This window comes from Mauremys reevesii, linkage group 8, assembly GCF_016161935.1.
Source record: "Mauremys reevesii isolate NIE-2019 linkage group 8, ASM1616193v1, whole genome shotgun sequence".
Lineage (NCBI taxonomy): Eukaryota > Metazoa > Chordata > Testudines > Geoemydidae > Mauremys > Mauremys reevesii.
This window is the reverse complement of record NC_052630.1, coordinates 64,086,094-64,106,292: the sequence shown is the minus strand read 5'-3', so window position 1 is coordinate 64,106,292 and position 20,199 is coordinate 64,086,094. Positions and strand designations below refer to the sequence as shown.

General features: G+C 48.1%; 1 protein-coding gene across 5 annotated transcripts in view; it reads right to left on the bottom strand.

The window, feature by feature from the left end:
* Positions 1 to 551: 551 nt before the first annotated feature.
* CFH (complement factor H) overlaps positions 552 to 20,199 on the bottom strand; it is a 120,868-nt gene continuing 101,220 nt past the window's right edge. For 4 of the 5 annotated variants that reach the window (XM_039484114.1, XM_039484117.1, XM_039484118.1 and 1 more), the window contains 4 exons: positions 16,066 to 16,242; positions 5,429 to 5,611; positions 3,254 to 3,454; positions 552 to 1,158 (listed from right to left, as the gene is read on the bottom strand). In XM_039484114.1, coding sequence (XP_039340048.1) covers positions 1,145 to 1,158; positions 3,254 to 3,454; positions 5,429 to 5,611; positions 16,066 to 16,242 — 575 coding nt within the window. In that variant the 3' untranslated portion in view covers positions 552 to 1,144. The remainder of the gene's footprint in view (positions 1,159 to 3,253; positions 3,455 to 5,428; positions 5,612 to 16,065; positions 16,243 to 20,199) is intronic. The other variant, XM_039484115.1, reaches the window with a different exon arrangement.

Here is a 20,199-nt window from a genome sequence, read left to right as displayed (position 1 = left end):
GAGGCTGGGTGAGTAAATTAGGACTGTGGATTCCACTAGGAGAATCAGTAACATAAGTGCTACAAGCAGTCTTGCAATAACGTGAAAAATTTCAATATTCACATAATTTTGGGGAAAATATATTCACAGTTTTTTCAGCTTTATAGTGTAAGTGTGCTTATTGGTGTATGCTACAGGTCCAGAATTTGATCCATTCCCTACATATGGCATACCCTCAATCTTCACTTCATCTTCATGTATTTGTCTGGGTGGAATCTGATAATGATTCATCTCTGTCACAGCACTAGTCTAATTTCCAGTTTATTGCATACAGCGGAAAATAGGAATAGACAATTTATTCACACACTGTCAAATGCATGTATCATGTTGATATTCAAATTAGCCGCAGACTTTCATTTTTGTCTCCATTTTTCTACAAATCCTAAGATTTCTTCTCGCTTTACTACAGATAATGCAGTTAATAAAAAATCCGAAAAAGTCCAAATAACAGACCTTTTAAGAAGAGTGGTAAATGAAACATGCAAATCTTTAATTTTAAAAAGGAGACATAATTAAGACACTAAGTTTAAATTTTAAGCAGAGAAGTCAATGTTTTCTGTACAACTGTGCTAGATGACAGGATCATTTTTTGGTTACATGGACTAAAATATTTGGAAGAATGATCACCAACAGCTAATAGTGATGGGCAGAACTCAAAAAAAGCCTCCATGCATATCCTAAACATTTTGGTGTGGTGATTGGGCTAAAAATCTCCCAAGATTAATGTTTCTAATGAGATTTCCTGGAGTTCCTGATTTGGGCCAGAGGGAAATACTACTGCTTTCTGTTTCAGCGAGCAGGAAGTGTGTAATTCAGGATGTGCAGATGTGTACGATTTCCCTTAAAATTTCCTTTTCTAAATATCATAAAAAGCTGTAGTTTGATCTGAGTGTGAACCTATTTGCCCATCTGTTGTTACTATTTTATGACTGTATATTTTAAACCATTGTGACCAATGATAAAAAAAGTGACTGAACTGAAACATGTAATCAATTTAGCTAAAATACTGACAAACGACATAATGTGTGAACATTACAAATAACTAGTCAGTGGGTTCTGATCCTCAGATCTCAGTTAAAATTATCTGGTTGATGCTTCTTTTTATTCATCCTGAAGTACCTGTCAGAGAGAGAACAAACACTAGAAAATCAGTTTAGTACATGTCAATTTTTTAAAACAAATATTATATGCAACTCCCCTATGGACTGCACAGGATTAGACTATTGATTTCAACAGAATGGCATAAAACTTTTATACTGGATGGTTTTAACCTTTTTTGGAAAGTAAATGGGAACAAACTCCATCAAATATTATTGCAGTTACCCTTGAACTGCGATGGTTCAACTACTTTTCATATTAAAAATGATTACTTATTTTGAAGTGGAACTTAAAAGTAGCACAGAAAACCATACATTGATTGAATATATATTACTGTATTTTATCAGTATCCATGGTGTAGTTATTAGCATTTGAAGGTGATGGGATTTTTGGAACAGGGATCTTGAACCTGTTTCGTTCCATGACTTCTTATCAGCTGGTTCCAGCCAGCCTTCTTCATATGTATGCATGAATTATTTGCTTCTGTTCCCATAATGCTAGAAAGGAGGTGTCATTTCTCACACCAGTTTACAAAAGGTGATGTGGGAATTGCCACAATGATATAGTCATCCTAATATTGGAAGATCAGCAATTATGAATATTCTTGATCAGAAGACAGGAGAACTAGAATGATGTAAGACAAAATAGATTTTTTCATCCATAAATGTGATAGTATTGTTGTACTGGAGATAGAGTAGCTCGCCATAAGCAGGTCTGATCGATGGGCAGTCACAGACCTCAGTGAAACTGATGGGCATGATACTTATCTTTCATTCAGGCTAAATGAGGAAGCAGTTACATGCCCCTTTGTCTAGTGATAGCTGACACAATGGAAACCACTGCCCATGGACTAGACCATATGCAAGGTGTGGGCAAAGGCTAGAGCAAATCTGGTTGAGTGGTTTCTCTAGGGATTGACAATGAGAGGGCTGGGGATTAAATGAGGGAGGGATGGAGTGTGTGTGCATGCACGTGTGAATGTGTGAGCATGCCAGAAAGCTATGGAGAGACAGCAATAGGCGTATTGGTAGCATGGCCCTGACAGAAAAGATCTTTTTGGGCTGACTGGTGAATGTAAAGATAGGCTTGGAATTGTGAGCAAGGAAACTGCCTCCTGTTGTCTGAGCCAACTGAGCCTGTTGTCTGAGCCAACTGTTCAGAGAAACAGGACTTTGTGTCCATTCTTTGTTAATAACAAGGGCTGTGTCATGCAAATACTTGATACTGTGCTGCTGTCGCCTTATAAGTATAGACCTGGCCTAAATCTTTCTCAAGGCAGCAGCTACTAAGTATCTGGGCAGACTGAGAAGCCCAGCTGCAACACTCCCACTCTGTCAAGTATCAGAGGGGTAGCCGTGTAGTCTGGATCTGTAAAAGCAGCAAAGAATCCTGTGGCACCTTATAGACTGACAGACACTTTTCAGCATAAGCTTTCGTGGGTGAATACCCACTTTGTCGGATGCAAGTCTTGCATCTGACGAAGTGGGTATTCACCCACGAAAGCTCATGCTGCAAAACGTCTGTTAGTCTATAAGGTGCCACAGGATTCTTTGCTACTCCCACTCTGGAATGGCAAGGCAGATAAATGAGATGACAAGCAAACTGACTCCCATGGATCAGATGGTTTCCCAGGAAGTAGAGGAGACTAGTGGAGCTTTGCCTAACATGTAATCTGTTAACAGTGCTTGCTGAAGCAAGGATTTAGGAGCCAAAAATCAGCTTCAGAGGGATATCAAAGGACTGCAGACCACAATGGAAGTCAGCTTCCTGGATGAGGAACTGGGCCAGCCAGAGAAATTGGGTAAGACAAGACACTTTGCAAAATGTTTCTATCCTGTCTGTAGCCCACAGAAGCCCAGATGTCAGAGGGTGATTGTCCCAACTCAAGTAATAGTGTGGTCACTTTGCTTGTGAGCTGCATCTCTTTACCCCCATTTGCAAGAAGTCTGGGTTAGGATCCTTGCTTTCCCATGAGTTTATATGGTGCCCATCACAATAGTGCCACTCTGCCACGCATTTTTGTATTTTTTAAACCCTAGAATTCCTCAGTAAAAATTAAGACATCTTTATAGTCAGATGATTCACCAGTACTGTAGTGTAATTAGAGATCACTTACGTCTTCTCTTACATTTAGGATATGCTAATTTCCCCTCCATACACTGTACTCTAAATAAAGAAGATGTTGGATCCCTTTCATATCCGCGTTTACATTTAAATTCAATAAATTCTTCACTTTCTGCATACAATTTAGCAGTCTCCCTCCATTTCAGCTCAATATTGTTTTTCTCCATCTCTTCTGGGGATACTGTACATGGCTCTGGAAAAAGAAATATGTAATGTCATTATGTACATGTGGATCTATTATTGGAAATTTGAATCACTAAGGCCTGGTCCACACTGGGGGGCAGTGTCGAGGTAAGATATGCAACTTCAGCTACGGGAATACCGTAGCTGAAGTTGAAGTATCTTATCCCGACTTACCTCCCGTCCTCACCGCTCGGGATTGATGTCCGCGGCTCCCCCGTCGACTCCACTACCACCACTCACTCCGGTGGAGTTCTGGAGTCGACAGGAGCGCGTTCGGGGATCAATATATCGCGTCTAGATGAGATGCGATATATTGATCCCCGCAAAATCGATCGCTACCCGCCGATTCGGCGGGTAGTCTGGACGTACCCTAACTATATTGACACTGAACCTGTTCCCGAATGCTTTACATAGTTAAATAAAACAAGGAAATATTTTCTGACAAGATTGAAAAGTAAAGGAGAGGAGGAATGGCTGAGAGAACAAAAAAGAACCCTAGAGGAGGCTTTCACACCAAACTGTATGATATTGTGCAAAGGGACTCAGAGGAGACCAGTGTAGATGAACAGAGAGAAAGACAGGATTTGATTCCATTTTACGTTGTGGCTCCTTTGTGACACTCAGCTGCAGGGCCGCCCAGAGGATTCCGGGGTCTTCGGCGGCGGGGGGCCCCCGCTTAGGTGGTAAGTCGGCGGCGGGGGGTCCTTCCGTTCCGGGACCCACCGCCAAAGTGCCCCAAAGACCCATGGCGGGGACCCCCTGCCACCGAATTACAGCAGAAGCGGGACCCGTGCCCAAAGTGCAGCCCCCACCATGGGTCTTCGGGGCACTTCGGCAGCGGGTCCCGGAACGGAAGGACGCCCCCCCCCCGCCGCCGAATTACCGCCGAAGACCCGGCTGCACTCCGGCGGCAGGTCCCGCTTCGGCAGTAATTCGGCGGCAGGGGGGTCCTTCTGTCCCGGAGAGGAAGGACCCCCTGCCAGCGAAGACTGGGAGCGAAGAAGCTCTGGGGGCCCGGGCCCCGCAAGAGTTTTCCGGGGCCCGGGCCCCGCAAGAGTTTTCCGGGGCCCCCAGAGCGAGTGAAGGACCTTGCTCCAGGGGCCCTGAAAAATTCTCATGGGGGCACCTGCTGGGCCCGGGGCCTGGGGAAAATTTCCCCACTTGCCCCCCCCCCCCCCGGGCGGCCCTGCTCAGCTGATGCAAATGGGCCAGAATCTAACTATACCTGGTCAACAGATTACTCTCCATGTGGAGGGATGCTCTTTGCTGGTATAAAACTAGCAATTCAAGCTCCCCATTGTCATCCTCCACCCCTTTTTTAGGTGACAAGGCAGGGGAGATCGGGGACATGTCAGGTTATTCCCAAGATGTGAAGTCAGGTCCAGGACAAAGCAGCCATTCTCTTCTCTCACTCTGAGCATATGGAGGTTAGAAAGACACTGGTGTAGACCAGATTGCATTAGTTTTATGCCATTAAAGCTCCCCCTAAGCAAAAGCAGAATCCGCTGCTGCTCATGCCAGCATCATGTCTACTCCTAGCTCTAAAGAGCAATGATCAATATTCCTCATGCCATTCCATAAGCTACTGAAATGTAGTTCATAGCATCAACTCTAACTGAAAGCTTTTCAACTAAAAATATATTTGAATACATCTTTTCACTTACAGTAAACATTGGTTTTATTGTAGTGGGTTTTTACAGGTTTTAACTGAGATTATTTTGGGGGTATATTCTAAATACTTATAATGGCATGGCTGTTTGCCATTTCCTGATCTTTTTTAAAAAAAAAAATCTGCAGTGATATCCCTAAAAAGAAGGAGAGTCTTCCCCTAACATATTCCTGTCTAAATCAGGAGTAACTCCATTGAGACTGATGGAATTAATGTGGTGTTACACCAGTACAAGTGACATCAGAATTGGGCTCATAATATGGAAAACATATACTCACCACAGTTCTTTTTTATATAATACATTTTTGTACCTACCTAAGCAAACTGGTGGGTTTGTCCATTGGCCAGACTCACAGCGAACAAATTCAGATCCCTTCATTACATGTAAATTTTTGCATCTGTATTGCACCATTGAACCTGATTCATATACTTGCTGTGCAAACTCAATGGTGTCTCCATTATCAGTAGTAGGTGGGGGCCCACACTTTCCAGCAGCCTCTAAAAGTAAGTATAGAAATAGAGAATATTTGCATCAGCGATTATTTATAATAAATGTTGTAAGATCACAAATATTACACAATAGCGCTATCAATATGCTCTGACAGAACCGGAAAAATCCCAAGGGAAAAGCAAAAAAGAATCAGCCTGATACTGGAATTGAACACGAAAGACTAAAAGTTTTATCTTATAGTTGAAGCAGCATGATATTTGTTTATTAACAACTAACACTATGGAACTGATGGCAAAATAGGTAACTAGCTACTCTAGCTTTGTCAAGTCCTGATTTCAGGTTGCTTTTCAAGCAGAAAATGTAGATTAGTTTGAGATATTTTGGGTCAATCATCTCTGCCCTACTAATCCCAACATTCTGCTTTAACCACTCCCCTCTTGAGGCTCATGTGGACCAATCAACCTGCTTTTTGTCACTGAGGAGTACATCCATGTACAGTACCTATTCTCTCCATGACCATATTACCATGTATGGCATTTGATGCACCCAGCACTTGTCTCAGACTATTGTGAATTATGACATTATCGTGGCATCTGAATATTGAGAGAAGAGCAAGACCGAGGATACAATAATGAGAACAGGACACTGACTAAATAGAAGCTGGGCTAATACAGGCCAAAGGAGTGGAATATGAAACTCAGAGTGACACTAGAGAGATAAATGGGCGTGAATAGTAAAAAAATGAGGGGAGAAAGAAAAGAATGTATCTGAGGACAGAGTCTCTTGATGTCCCTATAACTGATGAACTCATAAATGTAGCTAAGCTTTGCCCTTTGGAAAGGTCCCTCAGTGAGGTGGATTTTAAAAATAATTAATAGAGAAGCCAAACTCATAAACTGAAATTTACTTTCAAATGCCAGCTCCCATTTCCTCTCTCTGCTTCTCTTCTCATAGAAAGGGATGTGGGATTAGGGCAAAGAAGTTAAAATTTTGAAAACACTAAGGTTACAAATTAACACGATTAGTAAAAAAGCTTTACTTGTACTGATCATATAATTTGAGAGGTTTACCTGAGACCTTTTTGCTTTATGACCCGCTTCTTTTGCCTTATTTCTCATCCCTAGATCTCATTTTTAGAAATGTGAATTTCTGGCACTGGTGGGCATTTTGAAAAAAAGTTTTGCCCTTCTATTTAATGTATTCTTATTACATGCATTAGAATGAAAGAAATATGTTTCTTGCCCTTTCCTCCTTTTAGCAGGAAAACATTTTATATATTTAGTGCAATTCTAAATAAAGTCTAGTAAACAAGTGTACAAAGTTTTAACAGAAAAATAAAGAGAGGCTAATATGCATCTTTAGAGAAAAATGACAGTTAGTACATTAATAGTTTACATAAATCTTAGTAATGGCCAAATAAAGAAGTGTTAAGACATAGGTGAATGTGCATTTTCCTCATTTTTAGAGGAAAATATTCTAATAGTACATTTCTATAGGAGAATATATAGAGGATTATTTTTAGGGGGAAAAATATGCAGTTAGTACAATTCTAAATAAAGTTGATTAAACAATTCCACAAAGAATTATTGATGAATGATTAAATAAGAGACGGTTACTCACCGTAGTAACTGTTGTTCTTCGAGATGTGTTGCTCCTATCCATTCCAGTCAGGTGTGCGCGCTGCGCGTGCACGGCTCTTTGGAACTTTTTTACCCTAGCAACTCCGGCGGGCCGGCTGGCGCCCCCTGGAGTGGCGCCGCTATGGCGCCTGTTATATACCCCAGCCGGCCCGTCCGCTCCTCAGTTCCTTCTTGCCAGCTACTCCGACAGTGGGGAAGGAGGGCGGGTCTGGAATGGATAGGAGCAACACATCTTGAAGAACAACAGTTACTACGGTGAGTAACCGTCTCTTCTTCTTCGAGTGATTGCTCCTATGCATTCCAGTCAGGTGATTCCCAAGCCTTACCTAGGCGGTGGGGTCGGAGTGAGACGTGGCGGAGTGTAAAACTGCGGAGCCGAAGGCTGCGTTGTCTCAAGACTGCTGCACCAACGCGTAGTGGGAGGCGAAGGTGTGGACAGAAGACCAGGTAGCCGCTCTACAGATGTCCTGGATGGGGACATGGGCCAGGAAGGCAGCCGACGAGGCTTGTGCCCTCATGGAGTGAGCGGTGAGGCGGCATGCTGGCACGCGAGCAAGCTCGTAGCATGTGCGGATACATGCCGTCACCCAGGAGGAAATCCTTTGTGAGGAGACCGGCTCGCCCTTCATGCGGTCAGCGACTGCGATAAACAGCTGGGTCGAACGTCGGAAGGGTTTCGTCCGCTCGATGTAAAAGGCAAGCGCCCTGCGGACGTCCAGGGTGTGCAGCTGTTGCTCACGAAGTGAGGTGTGCGGCTTCGGGAAGAAAACCGGGAGGAAAATGTCCTGGTTGAGGTGGAAGGCCGACACCACCTTAGGGAGGAAGGCCGGATGTGGTCGAAGCTGCACCTTGTCTCCATGGAAGACGGTGTATGGTGGACCAACCGTTAGAGCCCGGAGCTCAGAGACTCGTCTCGCTGATGTAATTGCGACGAGGAAGGCTGTCTTCCAGGAGAGGTAGAGCAGAGAGCACGTGGCCAGAGGCTCAAAGGGCAGACCGATAAGCTTGGCCAGGACGAGGTTCAAATCCCAGGCTGGGGCAGGATGCCGCACCGGCGGGTACAAGCGGTCCAGGCCTTTAAGGAATCGGGAAACCATCTGGTTGGAGAAGATGGACCGACCTTCCACAGATGGACGAAAGGCGGACACTGCTGCCAGGTGTACCCTCAGGGAGGAGACCGCAAGACCTTGCTCCTTAAGGTACCAGAGGTAGTCCAGGATGGTAGGGACAGGGACTACGAATGGATTGAGTCCTCGTTGGTCACACCAGAGCGCGAATCGCTTCCATTTTGCAAGGTAGGTGGAGCGAGTGGAAGGCTTTCTGCTCTCTAGCAGGACGTGCTGCACTGCCGCCGAACAGTCCCTCCCTGCGTGGGTCAACCACGCAGGTACCAGGCTGTAAGATGGAGGGACTGCAGGTTCGGATGGCGGAGTCTGCCGAAGTCCTGTGTGATGAGGTCCGGCCATAACGGAAGGGGGATGGGATCCCGAACGGAGAGCTCGAGGAGCAGGGTGTACCAATGCTGCCTCGGCCAGGCCGGAGCGACGAGTATGACACGGGCCCTGTCCCTCCGAAGCTTCTGTAGCACTCGGTGTACGAGCGGGAACGGAGGGAAGGCGTAGAGGAGGTGATCCTTCCAGGAATAAAGGAAGGCGTCCGACAGGGAGCCCGGCGAGCGACCCTGGTACGAGCAGAACAGGTGGCACTTCCTGTTCGCCTTGGAGGCGAATAGGTCTATCCGGGGAAACCCCCACCTCCGGAAGATTGTGTGGACTACATCGGGACGGAGAGACCACTCGTGGGAGAGGAACGACCTGCTGAGATGGTCGGCCAGCGTGTTCTGCACTCCCGGAAGAAAGGACGCTTCCAGGTGAATCGAGTGGGTCACGCAGAAGTCCCACAGGAGCAGCGCTTCCTTGCAGAGGAGGGAGGAGCGGGCTCCGCCCTGCTTGTTCACGTAGAACATCGCCGTCGTGTTGTCCGTGAAGACTGTCACGCAGCGGCCTTGCAGGCGGGTGCGGAAGGTGTGACACGCCAAACGGATCGCTCGCAGCTCGTGGATGTTAATGTGTAGAGCGAGCTCTTGGGGTGACCAAAGACCTTGGGTGTGTAGGTCGCCCAGGTGAGCTCCCCAGCCGAGCGCTGAGGCATCCGTGGTCAGAGTGGCGGATGGGCGAGGAGGGTGGAACGGGACTCCCGCACACACGACCTCCGGGTCTAGCCACCAGCTGAGGGACTTGAGGGTTGGCTTGGTGACTGTGACCACCATGTCGATGGGATCTCGATGCGGCCGGTACACCGACGCTAGCCAGGACTGGAACGGGCGTAGGTGGAGCCGCGCGTACGCGGTGACATACGTACAGGATGCCATGTGGCCCAGGAGGCGGAGGCAGGATCGCACCATCGTGGTAGGGAAGGTGACGAGGTCTCTGATGATGGAGGCCATTGTCTGGTGCCGCGATCGTGGCAGGCAGGCCCTGGCCAACGTGGAGTCGAGAACCGCTCCAATGAACTCCACCCGCTGCAACGGAATCAATGAGGACTTCTCGGCATTGATGAGAAGACCGAGTCGTTGAAAGAGGAACAGGATTTCTGTCATCTGGTCCATTACCAGCCGCCGAGACTTTCCGCGAATCAGCCAGTCGTTGAGATACGGGTAGACGTGCATCTGACGATGGCGGAGGGCTGCGGCAACCACCGCCATGCATTTGGTAAACACCCTCGGTGCGGTGGATAGGCCGAATGGCAACACTGCGAACTGGTAGTGCACGTTGTTGACTATGAACCGCAGGTAGCGTCGATGGGGAGGGTAGATCGTGACATGGAAGTACGCGTCCTTCATGTCGAGGGCGGCAAACCAGTCTCCCGGATCCAGAGAGGGAATGATGGTCCCCAGGGTGACCATGCGGAACTTGGGCTTGAGCAGATACTTGTTCAGCTCTCGAAGGTCCAGGATAGGACGTAGCCCTCCTTTCGCTTTGGGGATGAGAAAATAACGGGAATAGAATCCCCTGCCCCGCCTGTCTTGAGGCACTGCCTCTATGGCACCCACGCTCAACAGAGTCTGGATCTCTTGTAAGAGGAATTGCTCGTGAGAGGGGTCCCTGAAGAGGGACAGGGAGGGTGCGAAACAAACTGAAGGCGGTATCCTGACTGGATTGTTTGGAGCACCCAGTTGTCCGTAGTTATATGGGACCACGCCGAAAAGAAATGGGAGAGGCGGTTGCAAAACAAAAGGGTAGGATCCAGTGGAGAGACTGATGGGCCGTCCTCGGGCGTCCCATCAAAAGGCCTGCTTGGAGCCTTGCGGGGCCTTGGTAGGGGCCTGGGTCTGGTTGCGCCTGTTGCCGGATGGACGACGGTGATTTACGCCCGGTCGCCTGCTGTTGTAAGGGCGATACTGATGCTGAGAGAAAGGCCGTGAGGGTTGCTGCCTGAAGGACCGGTGCTGTGGTGCCGGTGTGTGCATCCCGAGGGTGCGGATCACTACGCGACCGTCCTTCAGGGTCTGGATCCGGGCATCAGTTTTCTCGGAAAAGAGACCCTGGGTGTCAAATGGCAGGTCCTGCAATGTGTACTGCACCTCCGGTGGCAGTGTGGAGGACTGCAGCCAGGAGATGCGCCGCATCATCACTCCTGAGGCTAGGGTCCGAGCTCCCGAGTCCGCGGAGTCAAGGGCGGCCTGGATAGAGGACCTGGAAGATTTCTTCCCCTCATCCAACAACGCCGAGAACTCTTGGCGGGAGGCTGTTGGGAGCAGCTCTGTAAACTTTGCCAGGGACACCATGATGTCATACGTGTACCTGGCGAGGAGGGCCATCTGGTTGGCGATGCGAAGTTGCAGGCCTCCGGCCGAGTAGACCTTGCGGCCTAACAGGTCCATTCGCCGCGCCTCCTTTGACTTTGGCGCAGGGGCGGGTTGACCATGCCTCTCCCTGTCGTTGACCGACTGCACGACCAACGAGTCTGGGGTCGGGTGAGTATACAAATACTCATAGCCCGTAGGGGGGACTGAGTACTTGCGCTCGACCCCGCGGGCCGTAGGAGGGATGGATGCCGGCGACTGCCAGAGCGTGGTGGCGTTTTTCTGGATTGTCCGAATGAATGGTAAGGCCACCCGTACTGGAGCCTCCGCTCCAATGACGTTCGTGACGGGGTCCTCATCCTCCTGGACCTCTGCTACGGGGAGATCTATGGCCTTTGCCACGCGGCGAAGGAGGTCTTGGTGGGCCCTCAGGTCTATCGGTGGAGGATCCTTGGCAGATGCTCCGGCCACCGCCTCGTCTGGTGACGACGACGAGGACAAGCCCTGGACGACAGCCTCCGTGGATGGATCTTCCAGCGGTTGATCGGCTGACTCGGGCTGATGATGCCTCTGGGGGTCAGGCGGTACCAAAACCGAACCCAGTGGCGAAGGGGGCGGTCGGCTGACGGTGGCCTCCGGTACCCTGCGCTCAGAGGCAGGGGCTCTTGGAGGAAAGGGTACCCCTTGAGTGTCGTATTGGGCCCAGGGGACCCAGAAGCCCCACTGTTGTGCACCCTGAGGCTGGCCCTGCGGAGTAGGTGGCAGGTGCCCGTTGCTGTCTGCCCCGGAAGCGACCGACGCGGGGCGGGATGGCCATGGGGGTGCAGACGCGCTGACGGACTGCGCCATGGAAAGAGGCAGTCTGGCCCCGGACGGTGCCGAGGATCGGTGCCGGGCATCATCGTATTGGGATGGTGACCGAGACCAACGTCCGCCGCGGTGCCCGGAGCTCGACCGGTGCCGGGAGCTCGGCCGGCGTCGGGACGGCGACCGGTACCGCGATGGTGAGCGGTGCCGGGATCTTGAGCGGCAGGACGGTGACCTGCGTCGGGACCGTGAACGAGACCGGGACCGGGAGCGCCGTCTGTGTCGTCTGTCCGGAGAGGGGGGCCGGATCATCATTGCCGGCTTTCCCGCCAATACAACAGCCCGCACCGGCGGTGCCGGGGGCCGGAGGCTCGGAGCCTCTGTGAGCTCTATGAGCTCGCGCGCCGTAGAGAAAGTCTCAGGCGTGGATGGCAGCCGAAGCTCAACCGCGGTCGGTGCCGGGGAGCATGGCGGTGCCGGACTCGACGGCCCTTGCGGCGCCGGAGTCAACGGCCCGGTGCACGTCCTGTGCACGGCCACAGCGGAGACCGCAGGTGGCGTAATTGACTTGGCTGCTGGGCCCTCAGCGTGGGACTTGGCAGCTGCCTTCGCCGGCTTGCGCTTCTTTGATGGCGACAGGGAGCGGTGCCGGGCCTTCGGTGCCACTGGCTGAGGTCGCGGAGCCTCGGTGCCGGAGCAGCTCGGGGCCGCCGGTGCGCTCCGCACCGATGTAGTCTTCGGTGCCGGGGGCTGGAGCGATGCCTCCATTAGGAGCTGCTTTAACCTAATGTCCTGCTCCTTACGCGTCCGGGGTTTGAAAGCGGAGCAGATAGGGCACTTATCTGTCCTGTGACTCTCTCCGAGGCAACGGAGGCAGGAGTCGTGAGGATCCCCGACAGGCATAGGCCGCTGGCAAGATGCGCAGGGCTTAAAGCCCGGTGCCTTGGGCATGAGCCCGCACCGGGAGAGGAAAGGGAGGGGGAACCCCCCTTATCCTTATCCTAAAACTAACTAACTAACAGAACTATCTACACTAAGTAATGAAAGAACTATATACAGGAAAAAGTAGCGAGAGCTAGGGTTGTGGAGGACAGAGAGCACTCCACAGTTCCAACTGGCCGTCACGGGCGGTAAGAAGGAACTGAGGAGTGGACAGGCCGCCTGGGGTATATAACAGGCGCCATAGCGGCGCCACTCCAGGGGGCGCCAGCCGGCCCGCCGGAGTTGCTAGGGTAAAAATATTCCGAAGAGCCGTGCACGCGCGGCGCGCACACCTGACTGGAATGCATAGGAGCAATCACTCGAAGAAGAATGACTATTTAGAAATGCTCTAGCTGCATGAAAAGCATATATTCTACTAAAAGTACAGCATGCTATGTATTAATACTTCTCCTTTATGCCTCTATCATTAAGACTTTGTATAATTATTTAATGACTATTTAAAAATACAGTAAATGCATAAGAATATTTTCAGCTATAACTCTGATTTAATATATATTAACATTTCTCCTTTATTCCTCTGACCTTAAGGCTTTATTTAGAAATGTACTAGCTGAATAAAAACAATATTTTTTCTAAAACAAAATAATTATGTCTGTCAATTAATCACAGTTAACTCATACAACCAGGACTGGCTCCAGGCACCAGCTGAACAAGCTCATGCTTGGGGTGGCAGATTCTAAGGGGTGGCATTCCCTCAAAACCTTTTTTTTTTTTTTTTTTTGCTTCGCCTCTCCGGCCACCCTCTAGGGCAGTGGCGCAGAGGAGAGGAGCGCCCTGCTGGGAGCGGGCTGCTCCCTCCATCTGCCCCAGCTGCTGCCAGGTCTGTAGCAAGCCCGGCAGAGCAGCCCGCATCCTTCCCTACCTGCCGACCGGAGCGGTGCGGAGCCCTCCTGGCAGGCAGCGTGGCGGAAGCCCTGGCTGCCCTCCTGCTTTCCCCTGCTCCCTCCCTCAACCCCCCGCCCCACTCAGGGCACATCTGCAGCGCCGGGAATCCCCCTGCACCCGTTCTGCCACTCTGGACACCCCACGGTTTGCTTTTTTTGCTTGAGGTGGCAAAAAAGCTAGAGCCGACCCTGCGCACAACTAACTCAAAACAGGATTAATTCAAAATTAATCGTGATTAATCACAGCTTCAATTGACCTGTTAAGCAATAATACAATACTAATTTAAATTAATTATAAATATTTTGGATGTTTTTCCTACATTTTCAAATATATTGATTTCAGTTACAACACAGAATACAAAGTGTACAGTGCTCACTTTATATTATTTTTATTACAAATATTTGCACTGGAAAAAAGAAAAAAAGAAATAGTATTTTTCAATTCACCTCAGACGAGTACTGTAGTGCAATCTCTTTATCATGAAAGTGCAATTTACATATGTAGTTTTTTTGTTACATAACTGCACTCTAAAACAAAACAATGTAAAACTTTAGTGCCTACAAGTCCACTCAGTCCTACTTCTTGTTCAGACAATCACTAAGACAAACAAGTTTGTTTACATTTATGAGAGATAATGCTGCCAGCTTCTTATTTACAATGCCATGTGAAAGTGAGACAAGGCATTCACATGGGACTGTTGTAACTGGCATTGCAAGTTACTTATGTGCCAGAAATGCTAAACATTCATATGCCCCTTCATGCTTCAATCACCAATGTAGAGGACTGCTATTAAAACTGCGATTAATTGTGATATTTTTATTTTGCAATTAACCGTGATTAATTTTGTAATTGTTTGACAGCCCTAGAAATAATCCATATTAACATATATGTATTTCACATTTTGTTCTGCCATTACTACATTACATTTCCCTGGGGCTGAAGCTGAAAATGTTACAGAAGTTTCTGAAAGTCACGGATTCCATGACTTCCATGACCTCCATGACATAATCTTAGCCTTAGTCATGGTACCAATCAATGTAAACACTAGTTGCAGATTACTAGCTAGTTAGTTTTTAGAATCACAATTTTGGCTTTCAGAAAAAGGTGCTGTTACTCTGCAGATTTCTTTTTAATATATATATTCATATTCACCCAGACACCAATCCTGGTATGTCAAAAACCAAAAAATATGAACCAGTAGAGTGCCATCACTTTTTTCTGGAAGCTTAACAATATGTGGTGTTATCCTGGTCCTATTGAAGTCAAACAAAGTTTCTTCCACTGACTTCAACAGAGTGAGCATTTCACTAATTGTCTCTTGTGTACTGTCCAGCTCATCTGGAAGTGGTAGTGATACTGTGGTCCTAAAAAGAGCACCATCATGCAACCTTATTCACATTATGTTGTGGGTCAAATCCTGAAGTCCTAACATCAGACTAGTGAAACGCCAACAGACCCCAGTCATCAGGGGGCAGGATCGAACCTGAGACCTCTGTAGCTAAATGCATGAGCCTCTATGGCATAAGCTAAAAGGCATATGGCCCTTAGCTAACACTGTAGCAGATTCATTAATCTCTAAGTCGCCTCCGTGCTACTAGAGGGGACAGAGCACCACACCCAGGAGGTGTGTGGGTTACATTAGGTACACTGAAGTCAATGTTAACTACTCAACATGAGCAGTGGTGGTAAAATTTGGCCCTCAACCTTTACTCAGAAGTTACTCAGGCCAAACTCCCATTGAAATCCACTGAGGGTTTACTGGAATAAGGAGCTTAGGGTCTGGTCCAATGTGAGAATTTTCTCATTAATGCGCCACATGACCATTGGCAGGGGCGGCTCTAGGAATTTTGCCGCCCCAAGCACGGTGGCATGCCACAGGGGGTGTGCTGCCGGTCACCGGTCCTGCGGCTCCGGGGGACCTCTTGCAGACGTGCCTGCGGAGGGTGCGCTGGTCCCGCAGCTCCGGTGGAGCATCCGCAGTCATGCCTGCGAGAGGTCCACCCGAGCCGCGGGACCAGCAAACCCTCCGCAGTCATGCCTGCGGGAGGTCCACCCGAGCCGTAGGACCAGCGAACCCTCTGCAGTCATGCCTGCGGAAGGTCCGCCGGAGCCGCCTGCCGCCCTCCTGGCAAAATGCCGCCCCAAGCACGCGCTTGGCGCGCTGGGGTCTGGAGCCAGCCCTGACCATTGCCAAGAACATCACAGACTAGAAATAGATTTGCTTTCTGGCTTTCAAGTGAGCATAAAGTTGTGCATTAAAAGAAGAGACACAGGGAACAAACTCTTCTGAATGAGAGTGAAGTTTTTGATTCTAACATTATCATTGCTAGTGGTCTATTATAGAAATAGGAAAGTAAAATACCTCTGCATTCTGGTGGTTGGGACCACTTCCCTTGTTTACATGTTACCATCGGAGACCCAATAAGGCTCAGACCTTGTGTACATCGATAACGCACTCTATCACCAGGGAAATACCTTTGCTGCTTATCATCTACACTCCTACCATGAGGAATCTCTGGTGCAGGTCCACATGTCATATCTGAAAAGACATATGAAAACACAATCACTGACAAATTCCCATGAAGGACATCAGGTTAGCACTTACGGTATTGCATTAGTTGTGTACAAATTCTATTCAAATCCTCTAGGGATTAACCAGTCCTGTTTAACAGAAACTTTAAATTGTAGGGGGGTGACAAAAAGGCTATCTAATAGTGAATTGTTTTGGGTTAAGATTTGTGGATGTGTTAAGATGCAAGTCAAACAAAATCATCAAATTTCTGGAAAACACTTCATGCTTGACAAATCAATCTCTATTCTGTTGGAAACTTTCTGACAAGCTCTCTACACGTCATATTGTGCTCTTCCTCCCTAACCCACTCAGAGTTTATGCTCTGGGGCTGAGGTGACTATGCCAACTAGACTCTGGCAAGTTCTCCCCCAGAAATAACAAGGGCAAAGCCATGTATGCTTCTGCAATAACTTCTTCTGTTTCCCTTCCATGCAAAGGTGGTAGGGCCTTCAGGACTCCAAATCTGTAGCTCTCAGGTGACAAGCCACTTGTCTTTCCAGTTTTTATTCTGGCCCCTGACAACACAACTCCAACATGTGTCTGACTAATGGTTCCCAAATCCATGAGGAGACTTTGCAGTGTTAGTGGCCAGTGTCAGTCTGCTTAAAGAAAGAATCATTGTAAAAAGAGCAGAGGGGAGCTGGGTTTCTCCCTTGGAGCATCAAAACCTCCTCTTTTGACTGTTCTGTTTCAGTAGCACTGCTAGTTACTATAACGAGATACTGTTTATATATTTACAGTCTAAGGATCAGTGAATGACCTACCTGCTTGACAGACCACCTTCTTTCCCAAGAAATATTGGCATTGGAACCAGTGAAGGCCCTGGAGGTGTGGCTGCACTGAGTGGAAGGGCTTCACAAAATTGGCAACTCTCCAAAAGCTAGGCAGTCCAATCTGGGCAGAGCTGGGCCAATGCGACTTTGTGGAGAGGTTTATAAGCATATGCTGCACCTTCCTTGAAAGGACAAGCAGCTAAGGGTACAGCACAACTCTATTTGCATAGGTGGGAAGAGTCTTTCTTTTGGAGCTGCAGCCTTTAGCTGTTTAGTTCCTGTTTCAATCTGGGTTGCAATAATGGGAAGGAGATACAGACAGCAATTCCAGCAACTGGATGAGGGGAATATTACCATTTAGTTAAATGCACCGTATTACCTGGCCAGCTGGCAGAAAACAATTGATGGGAAGCAGGGCTCAAATTGGGTTGTGTCATAGACACAGCACTTTTTTGTGGGGGAGGGGTTATTTTATATGCTTCACACTCTGAGCTTTCATGTGGAAATTAAAGATCATGAGGAAAACCATAAAACTAACTGAATTAGTGTAACTGATGCCGAGATGCCTGCCTTGTTCTGCATTTAGCCTGGAACGATATTTCTAAGTGGGGTGAATACCTTGTGAATCAAAATGGGGTTGGCTCAGATGCCCAACTATTTCACTTGTGATGAAAGCAGGTAAAATAATTGAAAGAGCATCACAGAACTCTACAGTCGACAGAGAGTGGATGGCATTTGTGAGATAGCCACCGCTTTCTCCCCCCTCAAACTCCAACCTCTAATTGTAGGGTCAGGAGGATTCTTCCCTACCTCTAATGGCTCTTGCTGCAGACTAATGCAGACATCACAAAATCAGTTATGCTCAGTTGAATATTTTCAAAACCATGCAGACTAGAACCAATATGTTTTAATGAAGGTTGAGATTTTGATGTCAACATAGGAACCTAGTCTCTGGCTCTTAGGGTCCTATTTGTGCCTGTGCCTTAACCCAGCCCTGCCTAAATGTGTATGAAAACCACACTGTGAGGCAATCATGTTTTGAGCATTTGCAGAATCTCCTGAGAGTAATATCTCACCTTCGTATACCAAGAGAGTAGAGATTAAGAGAGTACCACCAACCCCCCAACCCCCAGCTTGAGCCCTGGTGAAAGGGTGGAACTGGCTCCTGCGTAAAACTCCAAAGAGCAACATTTATCTGATTCAGCTCACTACAGATGTGGATGATGTTTGGAGCTGGTCTGGACTGTCTCTATGAGACTTGTTAGAGAGGTAAGTCTGTATAGTAGGAGGAACACTCTCACTTGTACTGCATCAAGGTTGGCGCTGATTAACCCCAGTACTGCGACTGGAGTTTGTGTGCCGCAATGATGGGGAGAACGTTGAAGAATACCCAGAGTGGAGCCATCTGTACTGATAAAGGTCTTGCCCAAAGGTAAACCATAGGAATCTCCTGTACAATGGTTATATCGAGATATGGAAGTAGGCATTGTGTAGGTCAAGGGCCAGAAATTAATCTCTTTGCTCTAGAGCTGGAATAATGGCTGTTAACATGACCACCTTAAACTTCTGTGCCTTCCCATATTTGTTTAATGCCCTTAGATCTAGAATAGGCCTCCAACTCCCTTCACCTTGGGGATCAGGAAATAATGGGAGTAAAACCCCTTGCCCCTGAGTTGTGGCAGGACTGGTTCTATGGGCCCTGGACATAACAAATTATCTACTTCCTGATGGGTCCCTAAAGGAGGATTGGGAAGGAAGGTTGCGGGAGGGATGTGAATTGAATGGTGTAACTCTTCAAAATAATCTCCAGGACCCATCTGTCAGAGGTGATATTCTCCCAACAGCTGTGAAAGAGGGCCAGGTGAAGGGGCGTAATAGATGTGTAGATGGCTGCTGATATTGCCTGGTGTAATTGTTCAGGCCCTTGACTAACCCATCAAAAGTACTTAGAAGAGGCAGATCGAGAGGTTACAGATTGGGGTGCTGACTGATTCCATTTCTGAGCTCTGGTCCTCTCATGCTGCATCTTGTAACTGTGCTGAGATGGTTGGTTTTGAGGAGGTTGTGACCTGTGCTGTGGCTGAGAGCTATATCGTCTGTTCTGCAGCATAGATTTCCAGGGAGTGTAATGTGGCCTGGAATCCTTCAAGGTGTGGAGAGAAGAATCTGTCTTCTCTGCGAAGAGCTTGGGCCCTTCAAACTGGAAATCTTCTTTGGGCAACCCAGAAAATTGTAGCTAAGAAGCCTGCATCATTACAACTGTCATGGAGACCAAGCAAGCTACTATATCGGCTATGTCCAGTGCCATCTGTAGCACCATTCTGGCTATTAACTGACCCTCTCTGACAATGGCCTGAAAGGGCTCCTTTTGCACCTCAGGTAAATGTTCCAGAAATGCAGTGAGTTTCCCATAATTAATAAAAATCATATTTGGCCACGACAGCTTGGTAATTCATGACTCTAAACTGTAATGTCACTGACAAATACACAATTCTTCCAACCCCGATCAGATGGGGTTGACTTGGCATGGTGTTGCATGCCTTGTGCTTTAACTGCATCCATTAGATGGAGTTGGGTTGCGAATGTTGAAACAGGCAGTATGACTCTTTGGGAGGGTTGTAGTATTTTTTGTCTGCTCTCATGCTGGTTGTTGAGATGGAGGCTGGTGTCTGTCAGATAACTTTGGCAGGATCTAGAATTGGCTCATTAATTGGGAGGGAAATTCTGGATGAGGAGAAGGTGTGCAGAATATGCACCAGCTTGTGATATGTATCTGCCACCTCCTGTAGGGAAATGTGCATCTCATCTGCCATCCTCTTGGTATGATCCAGAAAGTTTTTTAGACCATCAACTACTGATGGTGGGGAGGGGTCATTACACCCTCATCTGGTGGAGATGGGAGAATTTTGCTAGATGAGTAGCTTCCCCTTTGAACCCTTCTTCCTCCTTTGCAAAAGCTTCCTCTTCCCCTGGTTCTGGAGCTCTGGACATCCAGGCTGTAGGAGATTGTGAGAGACACTGGACAGCTGTGATGTGTGGGATGTCTACATCACCTAAAGATCCCAATAGAGCCTGGGTAAGGGTGGTGCTGACTGGGGTATTGGTGATACATGGCCTGATGCTGAGAGCGATTCCAGGCACTGGGATGTGC